This window comes from Notechis scutatus, chromosome 1 (genome assembly GCF_049901735.1).
Source record: "Notechis scutatus isolate UNSWTSFEM ecotype Mainland chromosome 1, rNotScu1.2, whole genome shotgun sequence".
NCBI classification, from domain to species: Eukaryota; Metazoa; Chordata; class Lepidosauria; order Squamata; family Elapidae; genus Notechis; species Notechis scutatus.
The window spans coordinates 236,639,711-236,658,894 of NC_142009.1; the positions used below are offsets into that span (position 1 = coordinate 236,639,711).

Consider the following 19,184-nt stretch of genomic DNA (forward strand, 5'->3'; position numbering starts at 1 on the left):
ATTATATTATACCCATTTTATGACCTTTCTTGCCACATTTGTTAAGTGAATAGCTGTAGTTGTTAAGTTAGTAACGCGGTTGTAAAATGAATCTGGTTTCCCCATTGACTTTGCTTGTCAGAAGGTTACAAAAGTCGATCACATGATCTGGGACACTGCAGTCATCGTACTGAAAATATGAGTCAGTTGCCAAGCCTTTAAATTTTGATCATATGATCATTGGGATGCCGCAATGGTCATAAATGTGAAAAAGGGTCATAAGTCATTTTGAACAGTGCTGTTGTAGCTTTGAAAAGTCACTAAATGAACTGTTGCAACTTGGACTACCGCTATACTATAGTACACTACACTACATCCTGCCTTTATTATTTTTACAAATAACTCAAAGCAGCAAACATATCCAATGCATTTCTTCCACCTATTTTCCCTACAGCTGGTTTTGATGTCTATGACTGGACTAGAACTCACAGTCTCCAGCTTTCTAACCCTGGTGTGTAAATCACTAGACTGGACCAAACTGGTCAGGGGTGGGATTCAAATTTTGTAACAACTGGTTCTGTGGGCGTGGCTAGGTGGCCGGGGCCATGTGACTGGGTGGGCGTGGCTTCTTTTTTTTGCAGCAACCCCCCCCCCCATTTTTGGGGCCTTCTGGGCCTCAGGGAAGCCTCCTGGGGGGTGTTTTTATTCCCAGAAGGCTTCCCTGGCGCCCAGGAAGGCAAAGAATGGAGGGTTGTGTGTGTGTGCTGTGCTGTGCCCCCCCTCCATTTTTTGCCTTCCTGGGCCTCAGGGAAGCCTCCTGGGTGAAGCAGTAAGTAAGTGAGGGGAATCCCAGAACAGCTGATCATAGGAACAGCTGATGGTCAGGAAGGAAAAAAAACCCAAATACCTTAAGGAATGACTGGGTGGGGAAGAACGCGGTCAGCGATGTCGGGCATGTGAGCAAAGTTGCGCATGCACGATAAGGACTGACTAGGTGGGGAGGGGAGGGGCAGGAGGAGAAGGGAGGGGCCAGCCAGGGGCACGATTTGCCGGTTCTCCAAACTGCACAGAATCATAACCGGTTTTATCAAACTGGTCTGAACTGGTAGAATGCCACCCCTGAAACTGGTTGTATGCAGAAGATTCTGAATACACAAATCAACTGGCTCTCTACCTGTCAATACTAGGTCTTAAATCTTAAATGTTTTCTTCCCATCAAGTCAGTAGGCTTTTGGCCCATACTTTTTAAGGACTGGGATTCCCTCTTCTTCATGCTTATATGACGGTTTTGCCTTACTTGATCAATGCTGATTCCCACCTTTCCAGCTTTAGCTCTTATAAACAGCTCTTATAAACATTGGGAGAAATATTTCTAACTGTAAGAGCAGCTTGAAGCAGCAGCATTTGCCTAGAGAAGTAATGCTTTCTTTCCTGCTATGCATACTGTAATGAAGTCCAGGCTTGACCACGATCTCATGGGGTTGCTTTTAATCAGGAATCTTGAACTAAAAGGATGTTAGACACGATGGTTCTAATGCCATATCGCTATAATTTTGCACCTGCCAGTTTTTTTATGAGGCTAAAATGAAAGGCAGGGAGTAGTGTGTTTGTATATGTGTGTATGTGCATGTGTGTGTGTGTGTGTGCATGTATGTACCTGCATGCACAAAGTCAAGGTTCTTGGAAAATAGGCAAAACCATAAATTAGCCCTGTTCATATGGTCTTTCCTTACTTACTTTATATTTTTTACCAGGCAAGCCCTTTTTTATTTCATCAAATGTAGTGTAACTCATTTCCCTCTCTTAACTCTAAAGTAATATTTTGAGCTGTTCAATATCTTAATTGTTTTTATATGTTTGTGGTTCCTTAGTGTACAGTACTAGTCTTTGTTTTCCACTATACAGTATTTGTCTGCTGCATTTTTTTGTGTTTGTATTTTTTGGGAATTACTTCTTGCATTGATGCATTGATTTTTTGTTATTGTTTTATTATGTGTATTGTCCTGAGAGCCTAAGCTAGAGGATAAAATTTATACAAATAAATTCTCCAGAGCTAGCCAGACATAACTTTCATAGTTGATGCCTGCTGGCTTATGTTGATCATGTGATATAAAAAAAAGTATTTCTAGATATGAGCACTTCAAACAGCAGTATGGATAAGTTTCCTTCCAAATGGTTATCCATTATTTTTAGCTGTGTTATCTGTTTCTTTTTGCTAGGGGCAAAATCAACACTTTTGATTTTACCAGTATCCGCTGACACTGAATCCCCACACCAACCTCTTCAAATGTTGTTGTTACTTTGGCAAAGGGAAAGCATTCCTATTTTAGGCATTTGAGAGATGATGGGAGGAAGTTTCCTCTTTTGATTTGTCATGTGAAGAGAATTTCTCTGTTGGTCAACAATGACTCAGCTTTCTGGTGTTTCCGATCTCGTCTTTCATTTTCGTCTCTAGCAGAGAGCAAAAGCTTTCCTCATCAGCATATGAGTTTGGACATATTCTCCTCAAAATGCTCTGCCAGCAATTTAGGAGCAGAGCACTAAGTGGAAATAGAACCATTAGTTTCAGCCTTCCCAATTTTCTCGTTTATTTCTGGCCATAAAAGGAAATGTGAAATGCAGGCTCCTAGGTCTAATCTCTTAGATATTTAAATATCATACATTAGAATTCATTAACACAAAATAGCCATTCACGCTGTTTTCCCTCCATCTGTTGATTTTGTAAAGCTTATATCTCCCTGCAGGTGCCATCATCCTTCTGATGTCTTTTTATACAATTTCTACATTGAGAACATCTAGCTGTTATTTACAGGGATCTATTATTCTGTTTCCCGTGGCAAGCCTGGTATTTTTCCCCTCTCATTAGCTCTACCACAAAATTTCTCATCCTGTCTTTTAGGTCTCATTTCGTCACTTGATCTCGGTATCCACCATGTTGCCATCTGCACTCTTGATCGGGTATACAGCGGTGGTGGGATTCAATTTTTTTTACTACCAGTTCTGTGGGCGTGGCTTGGTGGGCGTGGCAGGGGAAGGATACTGCAAAATCCCCATTCCCTCCCCACCCCACTAACCTGCTTTTCAGGTCCGTTCTCCTGTACAGGGGAACAAAAGAAGACACAGCTGATCAGCTGGGACTCCGATCAGCTGGGACTCAGGAGGCAGAGAATAAATGGGGGCAGGGGCAGTCAGAGGTGGTATATGATGGTTCTCCGAACTACTCAAAATTTCCGCTATCGGTTCTCCAGAACTGGTCAGAACCTGCTGGTATACAGTCTTGCTTTCCCCTTTGAGCATTTCTTTATTCTTCATTGCTATATTCAAACTACTATATATCAGTGCTTCTCAACCTGTGGTCCATGGACTTCTGGAGGGAGGCATGATGTTGCCCCAGGGGGTCTGGGAAGGCTTGAAGAAAGTTCATGATTTAAATCTTGAGGTAAGCCCTGGTGATCCATAGCCACAATCCGTGGCGACAAAGGAATTTAAAGTGGTGAAGAAAAGGTTGAGAACTACTGCACTATATTGTTTATCTTCTGCCAACTGTGGCTTTTCTTTTCTGGCTCTTCTGCAAAACTTTTTACCATTGTTCCATTAACAATGTGTCTCAGCTACTATAGTTCTTCCACTGTCCTATCTACATCTATGTTTTTCCATCCAACATTCCTTCATCCTTCCAGAATGATTTACTTCTCGTGCTAGGTGTGATGAAGTTTTGCTAACCAAATAGGAAATCCTCTCTCCTGTCTGCACATATATTAATGTATCCAAAGCAGAGCAGCATTATGGTACTTGAGGCACAAATTCCCTCATGTGACAAATGCAAGAATGTTACATTTAAAATAACCTTTCTATAATGCAGACTTTCCTGCCAAGAAAATGTCTTTCTTGATCTACTTCCCTTGTTTGAATGTGATCCCCCTCCTTCATTTCTTTATTAGGTTTCTTCACATTCTTGGATTCTGCTCAGTATAATATCCAAAAATCCCAAAGTCACCAATCAATCCAAATACACACAAGCTGTCTCTTTTTACACTTTCTTCTTTTTTCACTTTCTCTTTCTGGGGTTACTATTTAGTTACAAAGTTCCAGTTAAAATATATCTTTTAGAAGTCTTATTGAGATTTTACATTAAATTCTTTTAAAATCCAGGCAGTCTCCTCCTTCCAGATCCTGCCCTTATTCTTTTCCTCTCCCTTCCTACTTACAGACAAAAAGAATTTTTCAGTGTCCAGAAATCTTTATTGTCCCTTTGGCATTTAATTATATTTTCAGCTTAATTATTGGTGCCAAAGAGGATTTTTTCGATTTCTTATTCAGCTCTCTTCGTTGTCAATGTGAGGAAGGAGAGTGAAGAAAAAAAAAAACTTTCCCTTTTCACTTTCTTTCACTGCTTCCGACTCTTCTTTGGGAGCGATGTTATCTTTTATAAAATTTAAATTCCACAGTACCTTAGTTGTTGCTTTTTATCCCGGTCAGCCAAAACTTTCACTTCTTATCTTCCTCCTGCACTTTCTTTTCTGGTTGAGTGCTTCTTTGAGGTGGCCATTTCTGACCACCGCTCCTACCGCCTTCGGGAAAGGGAGTTTGACCAGCTGAGGAGAGATGCGGCTCTCCTCGACCCTGCTGGTGATCTCCCCCCTCTTCACCACCTCTATGGGGTGGCTTCAGCCCCGAAGCCAGCTGGCTCCGGGCGCTCCAGCAGCGAGCCCAGGCAGAAACGGCGCACGATCGCGGATTCCTGCCTGCCGCCGAAGCCCTGGAAACTGGAAGTCCCATACATACTTTTCTCGGTGTGTTTTGTTCTACATGATTCTACCTCCCCTTATGCCTAGAAAGTGTTTTCAAAACACTTGTTAGTTTTGATAAAATATCACAGCATCATTCATATTTGTACTGGTTATAATACAAGTGAAGCTAAAGTGTTTTCGCATTTAACATGTACGCTTTTAAACATCCAAATACTATCAGCCTGAGAATCAAGTTTGTTAATTGATAAAGCAATGAAGGAGCAGCAAAACTGGAGGAAGAACAGTTAAATTCCAGCTTTGCTGCAAATGATCAGACACCCTTTTTCATCAGCTGATGCTATATTTATCCCCCCACCACAACAAAGGTAGCTTGGTACCATAACTTCAATCTATTTGTGCCCTCAAGCTTTGTTTACTTAAGAATGCACAGAAAATAAATTCCCTTTGAAGAGTCTTCATTGGGAAAATGATGACTCATTTCCCCTTCTAAAAAGAGAGGCTTCTAGCAAGGAAAGAAGTATCTCCACCCAAGTCTATCATCTCTGTTTTTGCAGGACCCTATTAATGAAAAGGCGACATTGCAATGAAGTGGTCAAGTCGACATGGTAACAACTGGATTTGAATATACCATCAGCAGTTTAACCTCTCAGCAGAAACCAAAAGGATAAATAATAAAGTAGACCAGAAGCAGGTGTGTGTATTGCTTTCTTTTTACAGAAAGTAAAATCTAATAGTTTATACCCAGAATTTAATTTTTTTTCTTCACCATGAGTTGGATGAATAACAAGAAATTGTTGTAGTTCTGCCATTTATGCATGTATGATTTCCTAACTTGCAGGGATTCCCATCCATTTAATCAAGTTTGGTGGTTTCTGCGTGTACTGTTAAAAAAATAGCAAATCCATACCATGGAGGGTGGACAACATTCAAATGATGGCATTATAGGAACTTTTGCCAGCAATACCTCTATTCTGCACACACTGTCTGTCTGTAGACCAGAAAGTCATAAATTCAGTGTTGAAAATTACAGCAACTTTCTAACCGCAGTGGAAAAATCTGCCAATTCCCCAGGATGTTTTGGTCTCTCTAATCCTAGCTTTAAGTTCTGAGGGGGAAAAAAGGCAAGATACAGATATAATAAATAAAAATACTCTTTTTAAGTCCAACTATTGTGAAGTAGGATTCTTAGAAAATGCCAGATCCTCACTATTCACATGGTTATAGCAATTTAGATAGGAAAATGAACTAAGATTGGGTGGATAAATACATGCTTTCAATCATTAATGAGGTTGTAATAGAATAGAATACTTTATTGGCCAAGCGTGATTGGACACACAAGGAATTTGTCTTGGTGTAAATACTCTCAGTGTACATAAAGAAAAGGTACATTCATTAAGAATCAAGAATCATAACGTACAACACTTAATGATAGTCATAGGGTACAATCAACAATCAAATCATACTAGGAAACAGTCAATATAAATCGTAAGGATACAAGCGACAAAATTTTCTGGGAAGGCAAACCACCACACTATCTCTGCAGTCCTTACTCTTTGGAAATCCCTAACTTTGCCCTATTCCCCAAAGTGCATTTTGGAGGGGTGGTGGTGTTTCTTGTAATAATTCTTTGCAGCAGTGCAGTGTATTGACATATTCTGTTTTTTTTTTATATCAGAATTCTATTTTTTTAATTTAAAATTTGGTGAGTCTGCAAATATATTTTATCTTTAAGACTGCAAGCATGAATTGTTTTTTAGAAATGCAGTTGCATTCTCTAATTGGACAGCCACTTTTCTGAAATGGCATAGGGTATCCTGCTTGAGTAGGGGGTTGGACTAGAAGACCTCCAAGGTCCCTTCCAGCTCTATTCTATTCCTTCCTATTCCTTTATGATTGTGGTTATTTATGAATTTTGTCAAGCAAGTATTAGATAACAGGTATAAGTATAAACATGATTATGAATACACAAAATAGATATGAATAAAAAGAAACAATAGGACAGGGACGGAAAGCACGTTGGTGCACTTATGTATGCACCCTACAGACCTCTTAGGAAAGGGGTGAAGTCAATAGTAGACAGTCCAAGGTTAAAGTTTTTGGGGTTTGGGGAAGAAACCACAGAGTCAGGTAGAATATTCCAGACATTGACCACTCTGTTGCTAAAGTCATATTTCCTGCAACCAAGTTTGGTACGGTTTTGTATCTACTGTGTGCTCTTGTATTCTTGTGGTTGAAGCCTAAGTAGTAGCCATTGTGTTCATGTGTTATATATGTATAACACATTAAGCCACAAATGAGTCAACCATTGTGTAGCCTAGTCGTAAGTATTTTGGTAGTACAAACATACCAACCTCAATAAACAAAGAATAGCCATGTTTGTTATAAAAAATGAACTATTCATAACTTCAATATTACTTATTGTACCCTATGACTATTATTAAGTGTTGTACCTCATGATTCTTGACAAATGTATCTTTTCTTTTATGTACACTGAGAGCATTTGCAACAAGACCAATTCCTTGTGTGTCCAATACACTTGGCCAATAAAGAATTCCTTCCTTCCTTCCTTTTTTCCTTCAGTCAGTCAGTCAGTCAGTCTGTCTGTCTATCCATCCATCTAATAAAGGCAGGTCAGCTTTGTTACTCTCACTAGGCAGCTGCATCTACCTGACCCTGCCTAATCTTGAAAAGTTAAATGAGAAGAGGACTGGCTTAAACTGCAACCCAAATACAGTCTTAAACGGTAACTACTTTTCATGTTGTCTCTGGAGGTTCTTACTCATCCAGAGGATGGCTGTCTCATAGGTGCTCTTTCAAAAGGCAACTGGACTTTGCTTTTCCTTGAGAAACAAAAGTCCAGTTGCCTTTTGAAAATGCACCTTTGGGACTACTTTCACGTTGCATTTGAGAAGATCACGTGGATAAAAGTCATCGGTAGTCAAGCTCCACTTGGCTTTCCAGCCTTTGCTACTCCACTTACTTGTAGCCAACGCCAGGAAAGGGGTCAGTCAGCTCTGGAGGCCACTCGGTGACATCATACACCCATCCAGCCATCCGCACGTCCTGCAAACACCCCCCCCCCCCTCCACCGCAACAGCGTGTCTCGCGTGGCCTTGGCTTAACAGGCACCGACTTCCCCCTTTCCCGGGATCCGAATTCCACTTCCAGCCAGGGCGGCGCTTTAGCGTCCTCACTACAGCCTCCCCTCAAGGCGGCAGTGATCCCGTCCTTCCTCTAGGCGTCTCGGAAAGAGCAGAGTTTTATTCAGACGGTTCAAAGGCACCGAAGCAGCTGCCGGAGCCGTGAGGAGAACTGGGAGGAGTCGCCACCGCCGCCGCTCGCTGTCTCGGAGTAGCGTTTTGGGAAAATCGAACCGAGCCTCTCCCGCCGCCAGCAGCGCCAGGGCCACCCGGCTCGCCAAGCAAAAGGTACTGGGAGCGAATTTCGGGGCGCCCGCCTGGCTGCGTCTCGCGAGGGAAGGGCAGCGGGGTGGGCGGACGGACGCGCGTGACTACCTGGGCGAGCGGCCCCAGAGGAAAGGGGGAGGGAAGCACGGCTCCTTGTCCTTCCCATCTTCTGCCGGGGGTTGTTCTCTTTGTCTCGAGTGTGTGTGGAGATTTGGGGGGGGGTGAGTGTGTGTGTGTGTGTGTGTGGTGAGTGAGAGAGAGGTGCTTCGCTTGTTGGAGGCCCTCAAAGTTCCTGAAAGTGACTCTCTGGCGAGCAGGAATGGAAGCTCTCTCTCTCTGTGTGTGTGTGTGTGTAAAGGACGCTGCGGGCGTTTCTTTCCCTTTGTACTGTTTGTTTTTAATCATTCGGGACCGCGCCGGCTGTTGCGGTGGGGAAGGGAAGCTCCGGGCTTTGATAAAAAACAACAACAACACCACCCTCCTCCCTCCCTCCACTCCTTTGGATTTGGATCCCGCTGTGGAAAAGAGGCGATGGGGGAGGAGGGCGGAGGGAGAGATGAAAGTTCGTTTTATTTAAGCCGCAAGAGGCAAGGGAGCCTTGTTGGACATCCAACTTTTTGTTTCGGAAATCCGCGGGGGTGGTGGTGGTGGAAGGGATCGAAGTTCTCCTCGTGGATTTCTTTGGTGAAAGTGGAACTAGGAGGTAGCCGCGTGCTCGCCCAGGAACACTTGGTTGCTTTGATTCCCCCCACCCCACCCCAAGGAAAGACAACCGTAGCTCGGGATTTCTACAAATAATCATAATTCATTTGCTGTTTAGTCCAGCCTGTTTCTTTTGGGCGACCTGGCAGAAAGTAAAAACTGCTGCGTGCCGGTGGTGAGACCAATGTTTCCTTAGAGCGCTTTTAGACTTGATAAGGGTGAGTGTGCCTGTTGTGTCTTAACATCCTGCGTTTGATGGGTTTACCCAATGTCAGTCCAAAAAAAAAAAAAAAAAAGCCTTTTACTTAGATGGAGTAACTATAGATCCGTTTTCCCCGGGCTGGTACCCACCCAGTTGGAACTGCAGTTTCCAAAATTCCTTGTCTGCAGTTCCTGAATTCTGGAAGTTACAATTCCAGTCACATCTATAAGATTCCAGTTTGAGGAAGTGTGTTCACGGGATAGATTTCTGAGACTTTTTTTAAAAAAAAAATGGTTCCAGAAAGTTGCAACATTTTTTTTTTGGATCAGCATATATAATAAGACCATACAAACACATACACACACATATTCTGTAGCGGACTTTAAAATATATTAGGCAATGATTAATGTCCCAAATTGGTCATTTAAAAGATAGGGGAGACTGTTATGTTTATTTTTAATGTGTAAATTTACTTTCTGAATTCTAACATACTTTGTTTCTGTTTGTATAATCTGGTAATCTGAGTTAACTGAGCCAAGCATTAGCGGTATTGTACCCAAGTCAAAAATTTGCCAAATATATTAATTGTAGCATGCTATGCAATCTCCCTCTTTGAAATACAGTATAAAATTGAAAGCATTGAAATATGTAGTAAATCCCAGTGTCAAGGTAACAGAGTACATTAGGTATTTCTGTAATTACAGTTTCATAAATTCATGTGCACTGATGTACTTGCAAGGCAGGATCAATGTCAAAACTCCAGAGAAGTTTGCTTTCAATTTGTATTTATAACTTTATGATTGCTTTTATGAGCATGTACCCGGAAGACCTCACCAACGGCAATTGGGACTGACAATTCTGTCACTAAGTGGCACGGATGTTAACTGCGATATCGTGTAACACAACTTCCCCCTGGTTTCACCATTGATTTTGCTTGTTGGGAACTGGCAATGGTGACCACATAACTGTGGGATGCTCTAACTATCATAAAATGTGTGTGAGTTGCAAAGGGCCTGAATTGCAATCATATGACCTTGGGTACACTGCTAAGACCACAACTTCATGGACCAGTTGTAAGTCTTGTTTTTCATCACCCTCCTAAGTTAATGGGGTGCTTGAATGAGTGGCTGGTAAGTGACGGCTACCTCTAATGAAGAAGTTTGAAGGAATTGCATTTCCATTGTAACAAGAAAAAGGAGCCTGGGCATTTTTTTTTTTGAAACAATTTTTTTTTCTTTTTCATTGATGTCATCCTTGCAGTAGATGCCAAGGTCCTACCCTCTTTGGGTGTAATATAAAAATAGTAACATGGGATTAAACTTGCATTACTTTTTGTGGGAATGTGTTTTGATGATCTCTATAAATGTTTCAGCCTTCACCCCTATCGGCTCGAGCCAGTTTGCACAAGAAAACAGCTTGTGTGGTGGGAGTTGTTCAGAAATTTAGAGAATGCCAGGCTGCCTATCCCTAGGGATACCTTTTTGCTATGGATCTACTTTTATATTTTGTTTGTGTAATGATTAGATTGAAAAACTTTGATCTTGCATTATGCCATGCTGGCTAATGAACACAGCCAACAAAGTAGCATTTCTCAATTTTCTAATGAGTTGTAAATACTGCCTTGTCAAAGAGTATGTGCCTTTGGCATCACATATAATTTGTTTCTGTAGTAGGTGAAGGAGAAAAAAACCAAGTTAATGATGTCCTCAGATGACCTTAACCCCTAGTGACTTTGTGGACACAAATGTGTAGTTGTCTTGGTAATAGAATGAGGTTGTTTTGCCATTCTCTTCTTTTGGGATGTTTTTTCAACTCGGTTTAGTCTATAGCTTGGGATCTCCTGGTGATCTCCCATCCAAGCGCTCTATAGCTTAACCCTCCTTAGTGTTATGAAATCAGCTAGAGTTGACTAGGTGTGGAGGAGAGTTGCTATGTGTGATAGCATGGTAAAAGAACAAAGAGAGAGTGGGTGGTCTAGCAACAGAAAAAGGTGCCAGCAAGGTTTTAAGAAAACAAGAAAGTAACTGTTGATTTGAAAAGGGCAGCCAGACCTGTAGGCAGTTCTGGGCAATGGTATCTAGAATCTTGGGAACAAACAAAGCTCAAAGGCTGAAGTGGAATTAGCTGGCAATGGCTATAAAGAGAAGGAACAAACTCTTAAAGAAACAAGGTTCATTTTTTATTTTGCAAAGCAACTTTATGTAGTCTAGTTTTCTCTCACTGGATATTCTGACAAGTTTTCATCCAGCACCAATGAAAGCACCCACTTTTGTGGGCGCTGGCTGCAAACTATAGAAAAATGACCAGAAAACAAATTAAAATGATGTGCCCTATTCTGGAATTTGTTTTTTGTTTTTAAATAATTTTGAGAATACATAGTAACTCAAAAGCATGGTAATAATTTTCTTTGGAAATAGAATGTAAACTTAATGAAAGAGTTTAATCAATAAATTTGTCAAAACCTGTTTCATTTGTCTGTTTTAAAGGAGTAGGTAAATTCTAATGTTGCTTTGAATAACCTGGCTTTTCTCTGTAAGTTTGGAGTAATAAATAGCCTAAATTTTTTGTAACATCCTTGATTCAACATTTAACAGGCCTAGTTGAGTTGGTAGAGTGTAATTTAAAACTACCGGAATTCCAGATGAATTGTTGGCTTTGCCATCTTAAGGTCATCTGCATTGTTGCAGCCAGATCTGGAATAGGATTACACCTCCTTTTGGGGATATTTTTATTTCCAAATAAATATCAATAGGATTGTATTACTCTAGGCTCGACTTCTACATTCACCATCATCAAAAGTGGCTTATTAAGACTAAAGAGTAATAAAAGAAAAATGCTTTCAACTCAGGGGTGTCAAACCCGAGGCCTGGGGACCGGATCTGACCATGGAGTGCTTAAATCTGGCCTCCGGGTCCTCCCTAGAAACAGCGAAGGACTGGCCTGCAGTGCCTTTGCCAGCAAAAACAGAGTTTGGGAGGGTTGCATGAGGCCCTCCCGAGCTCCATTTTTGCTGGCAGAGGGTTGCAGGAGGCCATCGCAGCAGAAAACGGAGCTTGGGAGCTCATTTTTGCTGGCAGAGCACCAGGGCCACCACAGATGCCCCTGACATGAGTGGCATCCTAGCCACGCCCACCTTGGCCATGCCCACTCTAGCCCTCCGAGGTCAAACACAACCCTGATGAGGCCCTCAATAAAATCGAGTTTGATAACCCTGCTTTAACTGAATCACAGCTGACCTCAAATGGCGAATTGGAGTACAATTTAAAAGAGTTAAGATCCTTTGCAGGTCTGCTGATTTCTGAGTCTGTTGCTGAGCAGTGGAAGGTAGATGGGTAAAGACTGGGAGTAAGAACTGCTTAGTATAGATACCAGATAGGCAACTACAGTAAATGTAGACACATTATTATGGATATTAATTGAAGAGTTTTTGTAAACTGAACAAAGGTGTCAATATCTAGTTACTAACAGCTAATTATGAGGGCCAAACTACATAATATTTAACATATAAATTGTTCCAGAATGTTTTCAGTTTGAGTTTATTCTATATAGATGTACACTGGCCCAATCTGGATTAGGACCACTAACTTCAAGATGAACCACCTAACTTTCTCCCTTACATATTTATTGCCCTAGTTGGAAAATATATACGGATATCTTTTGCTGATCTTTGTTTTTTTTTTTTAATCATTGAGATCATTGGAGTTTAAAGCAAAACCTGTGGCCATGCATGTTGATTTTTTTAAAAAACTGAGCTTCTCTTTTTGCATGATGCCTACATCCCACATTAAACTACCATATGGTTCAAGTAGAATAAATTAAAATTAGAAGGATTCTTGCATTATGCCTATACCCAAAGGTATCCCATACTGTAACTTCAGACCGTTTGAATCTGTACAAACAAGACTTACTGTTCTATATTTGGCACCACGAATTGTGATCCTAAAAATAGTTTAATTTAAAACATTTAAATTTTAAACACTTAAAAATAAGCAACACAACATCCCACCCACCCCAAATAAAAGAACAAAGATGGTAAAGAAAACAAATCTGGATGGGAACAAAGAAAAGGAAGAAAAAGGAGTGTCTGTCCTCTTTGGATTAAGAGTCACACCTTTAGGGCCCTTCAAAATATTCGTAGGATGGGAGCTGTTCAAATTTCCGGAAGAACCTCACTCCAGAGAGCAGGTGTTGCTATGGAGAAGTCACAGTTCCTGGGTCCTGATAGATAGATGGCATTATTTTAATTGAAGGAAGCTGGAGCACATCAATTCTGCCAGACCAGACTAGCTGGAATATAGTATTGGAGACAGGCAATCCCTCAAATTACAGAACAAAATTGTTAACAGTATAACCTAAGCCAATTATCCAGCTTCTGCAAGCTGCCAAACATATTTAATGAGAGGGGTCTGGCTTCTTATCTTCCTACATAGATGAACTTCTGCTCTGCTACTACAGGGCAAGTGTCATAATGTTCCTAAGCACATTGTTTGTGTAGCATTAGAGAGGCTGAACTGATCTTCTTTAGTGTAGATCTTATTTTCTTCTTCCAGGGGACACACCAGCCATTAAGGTGACTTCTGTGTCGATTTCCATCCTGCTTAATGAGGTCTTTAAGAAACTTGTAATGTTGAATTTTGTTACTTAGCGTCAAGATGGTGGAAGGACTCTCCCTGTGAAATACAAGCCTAGCTGATATAGATATACAGCCTTTTCTTGGTCTCTCTCCCCCCCCCCTCTATATTTGTTTGCTGGCTAATGGCTATAAAAATTGAAATTCAATATGTCGAAACATACAGCCAAAACCACCCCTCCCATCTGCAGATTTAGAGGAGAGTCAAGTTTTCCTCATGGAGTAAGCTGAACCCGTTGGAAGCATTTCTCTCATACCATTTCCTAAGCTGCATTGTTTGTGGTGCCAGAGCAGGAGTGACCAGACATAAAGGCCTGTATCTTATTTCATCTGTAATCTGGATAACAGCCGCAGCCCTTTATTTTTTCAAGTTTTGAAAGACAAATGTCCCAATCCCCCATCCATGATCTTTTTTTTTTTTTTTAAAAATGATGTGCAGAGGTGTATTGGAGGAAAGAAGGTGTGGCTGGACGGTATTTCCGTTGGCATCTGCTGTCTTGCTGTTTGTTCTGTATCATTGCCTAGTTAAGGTCAGTTTTGCTCAGTGAAATATGCCTGGGTGGAAAAGGGTTCCCCCCCCCCAATTCTTGGCTCTCAGATGTCTCCTGCAGCAAACTAACCTTATTTACTTCTGGTCCTAAAGAAAATATGCTGCTGTTTGAAGATTTAGTAGTGCTCCCACAAAGAAAGTGGGAGATTCTAATGAAAACAAAGGCATCTGAGAATTGCTGCTTGTGTGGGCACAAAATAATTTATTCTGCCCATTTGTATCTGAAGTCTCCTGAAAGCAGCCCAGAGTAGCAGGTTTTGTTCAAGATTGAACAACATTTAATGTTTATATCACACCAACACTTATTGGAGGTCAATTCATAGAATGGCTAGTTTACACATCATGGGAAGCAGTCAGCCATGGTTTGTGAATAGTATTGTAGGCTATTCAGAGTATTGCAGTGTAAATTCAGTGCCAGAAAAGTAAACACAGATGGCTGAGGCTTCATTTAACTTCTTTATAAACACAAAGTAAATTTTACAATACCAGCTGTAGATTTCTCCAACACGGAACAAACTCAAACAGAAGCAGACATGTTACAGGTTCAGAGCACAGCAGCAACTCAACTTCAGCAGACAAGCAAGCAAATTAGTTTCTTTTTCAATAGACAGACTCAGCTTTACATAGCTTCAGAGCTGCAGAGCTTTATATAGAGCCAGCCTAAGCTACTTCTAGTTTCAGTTTCCAAACAGTCCTCCATGGCTGACTTAGTTGCTATGCCTATTCATTGGCTGACCTTGTTACCATGTTCATGAATATACTCTGACACAGACATTTGCACAAATCACAGCCTGTAGCATTTGAGTGCATTTTCTTTTGAAAAAGCCTACACCCCTGCTTGTAGTTACATCTCTGCCTGCATGCTACTTGAATTTTGACTACTATGAATGAGATGTGGCTCATTGTACTTGTACTGGTCTTTCTCTTATTTCCTCCAGCTCTTTGAGTTTTGAATGCATCTTGTTTCTTTTGGTAGTTTGTGTCTCTAGGTTGTATACAGGCCTGTATTCTCTACTGGGCACGGTGCCCTGAGACTATAATATTTTTATCTCCAGAATGTATATTCAATGGATTTATAATTATAATATCACAATCAAAGCTGGTACTAGCGAGAGCATAGAACAACTCAAAGAAGGAGTGCAAGATTGGAAGATGTGGAGAGAGACCTGGCCCGTGGACTCACCAAGAGTTAGTCTCGGGTGAATGGATAACACAATCAGTTATAATATGGGACTTGCATCTTGTATACCATTTTTTTGAGGGTAGGATGAACTTGGAGTCTACAAGAACCTCTACAATGATTTTTTTAAAAGCCTGCCCTGGTTCCCTGGGCACTGCTGATGAAGCATTCTTCCCAACATGTTTTATTGAATTTCTATGAAGAAATGTTCTCAGATACAAAATTAAATTTTTTCTATTTCTTCATTTCAATCTAAGTGTTGCAGATAGTTTTCTTTTTTAATGAAAGGACTTGGACCAGTTAACTCCCTGAGAGTTCTCGGTGATTGCATTAAGACATGATTCACAAACATTTTTACATTTACCATTTTATCCCTTGGAAAATATGTTAATGACCTGAGGAAAAAATATCTTCCATCTACTTGTTCAACCATAAGGGTTGTTTAAAAGGTGCATAAACATTAGAAACAGTGTGATTTTATTGGAATATTTGGAAGCAATGACAGCTAAAAGGGGTGGATTTATTTTTAAAGGTGCATTGAAGTGCAGCTTTTCTTCAAATTGCAGCAGTGGGTAGCTTGGAAGATATACTGTGAAGCTGCTCAATTTAGTTGATTAGTACCTGACTTTCATTATAAGAAAGAGGTTTAGCATTTAAATTACTTTAGTTTGAGCAATATTCTTGTAGAGTACTGTTGAACACAAAACAAAAGTAAGGGAGACTCATATCCTTGTAAGGGAGAAAACCCCAGACCAGTTGCATTGGTTATTCTATGCTTAGCCTGTATGATGAAATGATGAATAGCATTCAGTTAACTTTTCCTGCCATTGGTGGAATGGCCCTTGCAAAAAAATGAGGGATTAGGGGTGTGGTGTGTCAATTTCTCCTGTACAGTTCTTCTCATGTCATATATGGGAAATTGCAGGAATAGAAGGAAGTCACATCATGCAACCAGAAATCCAGGCTTCTGATTTTGGATTTTATCCAAAGTAGGAAGCTATACAACATGGAAAAATGCAGACTTGGATCAAATTAAGATCTATAATGGGAAACAAATTATGGGTTTTTGGGGGGAGGGGAATGACAATTGCAGATGAGTTTATCTTTATAAGAAATAACTTTGAGGAATTATAAACTATAAAAGGAACTATAAAAGGAAATATAGTTTTCCTTTTACATGTTCCTCCATCTGCCTTTGATAGCTCATCTTTCACCAAGAGATATTAGGATAGTCACAATGTTGCAAGAGTTCTTCATTTATAACACTACCATCATAGTTATTTTCCTCAAAATACTCATTATATATTTGCTATTGAGTCCTAGAATTGAGCCCCAGGAAAAGATTGGGAGAAAAAAAAAAGCCAGTAGATTACTGACAAATAGTTGAAAGGATTTTTATTCAGAATCTTTAAAAGTTTTTTTTTTAAGTCTCAGTTATGCACTCACAGAGAACTAGTTATTCGGTGAAAGTTTTAAATGTTTAAATTAAGATAGGGCAAGTTGCATGCTTTCTGTATATCAGACTAAGAGAATCTCATGCATGTAATACACACTCCAACAAAAACATATCAGAAAAAAGGTTAGCAAGAAGCCTCCAAATGGGGCAGGCAGCTCTGTTAGGCTTATATTGGGAAAGCAGCCAACCAGCTGATGGGAATGCCAATATACAGAATATAATGGTTTCATTCTAAAAGCTTTTTGTGTGATTGATTCATAGGAGCCACTTCAGCAACCACTGAGATGAATGAGGGAACAATAAGAAACGAAGGGCTCACATCTTTCAAGAGCCAGGGCTCTAGAAGAAAGCTCTTTTTAATCCAGTCTAAGTCTGCCAAACCCAAGAGAGCTGTACACAATGTTCCTTTGCAACACGAAAGATGTTTGGTTTTCGTAGGAAGGATTCCCCCTCCCCCTACAGCTGTTACAGGGTTGGAGATCCCCAATGTGACAGCCTTGGGCCTCCAGGCATCTCTCTTCATGATCACCAAAATCCCTGCCCCACTTGCAAACATTGAATTCCAAAAAAGAAGCGAAACTGCCATGCCGTAAGTCAAAGCGTCAGATTTTCCTCCGCCCAAAATAAAGAATGATGGTATCCTAGTGTTTTGTTTATTCATTTCAACTATATACTGAGCTGTGGTTGCACAGTGGTTAGGATGCAGTATTGCAGGCAGACTCTGCCCACTGCCAGGAATTCAATCCTGACCAGTTCAAGATTGACTCAGCCCTCCATCCTTCCGAGGTCAGTAAAATGAGGACCCAGATTGTTGGGGGCAATAGGCTGACACTGTAAACCGCTTGGAGAGGACTGTGAAGCGACATATAAGTCAAACTGCCATTATTATTTATTTATCAAGGAAGCTTGATTCAAAGAACCCTTTCTAACTTTTTCCCACCCACACCAGCCATGTTGAAAATCACTCTTGTGAAAGTTGTGGAGTAATCATGCAAAATATATATTTGGCCAAGAAATAGAGAGGGCACATCAGCATAGTATGAATTAAGAGCTTCCTAAAACAATAGGAATACTGCATTGACTGGGCCTTGGATAAGTGTTTTAATGCACTGTGATATATTCACAGCTGTTTGGCTGCGGACTAGTTCCATCCATCTGGAATTTCTTCTATGAAATGCTTTGTAGCCATTATCTTATGCCCTGGCTGTGAAATCTATTTTCATTGCAGGTTTACATTATCCTTGAATCACAAGGATTGACAAGCCTTTCCCTGTTCTTTAATGCAGTGCCCTTTAATTTGATTCCTTTTTAAAGCACCTCCCCCTGAAAACAGAAGTAACCTTTGAAAACATTCTATTTACATTTCCCCCCAATTGGAAAATTGACACTTAGTTTGCTTAGTAAATGTCTAGTTTGCCTGTCTTGGAAAAGCTGAAGGAGACTTGCAGAATAAAACTACATATTACACTCCTCCAGTCTGATGACACCAGCTGTGTTTGTGGCCAGAATAGCCATAGCATAATGAGGATTGTAGTCTATTACATCAAGAAAGCAGATTTGTACACAAATCATACTTGGTTGAGAATTTTCACACTAATAAAGGAGAATATTTGTAGCTCAGGGATGCCAAGGGGAGACCTTGGTGCTCTCTCTTAGCTTGATTGTTTTCTGGCAGAGGTTTCATTACCCAAACTAGGCAACATCACTGACTAGCACTGATGTTATCTAGTTTGGGTAATGAAATATCTGCAAGAAAACAAGCAAGCTCAGAGAGCACCAAGGACTCCTCAATTTTCAAACTGGTATCCAATAAATTTGAAGGGCATCTGGTTGTGGAAGGCTGATGTAAACTGTTTTCTGCTAAGAAAGTTTAGCAAGAAACTTTTATATTATCAAGAGCCTCCTCCCACAAAAAGAATAGTAATTGCCCATTTCTAAGGCTCTGGGCAACAATTATTACTATTATTAACAATTATTATTTTTATTATTCCTAAGACTGGAGGAACAAGGCTGTTTCTGGAGAGCAGTGTTTATTCTGCTCTAGTTTTGCTTGAGCGTAGCTTCTAAATCTGTCTAAACTCCCGCTTTGGGTTTAGATCTAGCCTCAAGACAGGCTACAAAGAAGTAGCTTCAGGAGCTGCTGCCTTTATTACCATGCAAGTTGAGACAAGTATGAAGGGCAAGGAGTGTGGGTAAAAAGATGGTTATAATTATAAAAGAGTGATGATGTGAGCAGATGACGGTTGAAATTCTTGTTTATAATTAATAATTCAGTGCTTAGCATATGCCAGGTAAGAGAAAACTCTAGTTTGACAGGTGTTCTAACC

The 19,184-nt window shown here is 40.5% G+C and overlaps 2 protein-coding genes across 5 annotated transcripts in view; both read left to right on the forward strand.

The window, feature by feature from the left end:
• Positions 1-5,464, forward strand: part of CRACR2B (calcium release activated channel regulator 2B) — a 49,715-nt gene extending 44,251 nt beyond the window's left edge. For all 3 annotated transcript variants that reach the window (XM_087950822.1, XM_087950821.1, XM_087950820.1), the window contains one exon: positions 5,285-5,464. In XM_087950822.1, coding sequence (XP_087806948.1) covers positions 5,285-5,339 — 55 coding nt within the window. In that variant the 3' untranslated portion in view covers positions 5,340-5,464. The remainder of the gene's footprint in view (positions 1-5,284) is intronic.
• Positions 5,465-7,649: 2,185 nt separating this feature from the next.
• The window catches only part of CD151 (CD151 molecule (Raph blood group)), a 48,058-nt gene continuing 36,523 nt past the window's right edge, over positions 7,650-19,184 (forward strand). The window contains exon 1 of one of the 2 annotated variants that reach the window (XM_026668235.2): positions 7,650-8,158. The gene's annotated coding sequence lies outside the window, so the exon portion shown is untranslated. Of the gene's footprint in view, positions 8,159-8,662; positions 9,058-19,184 lie in introns of those variants that run through there. The other variant, XM_087950824.1, reaches the window with a different exon arrangement.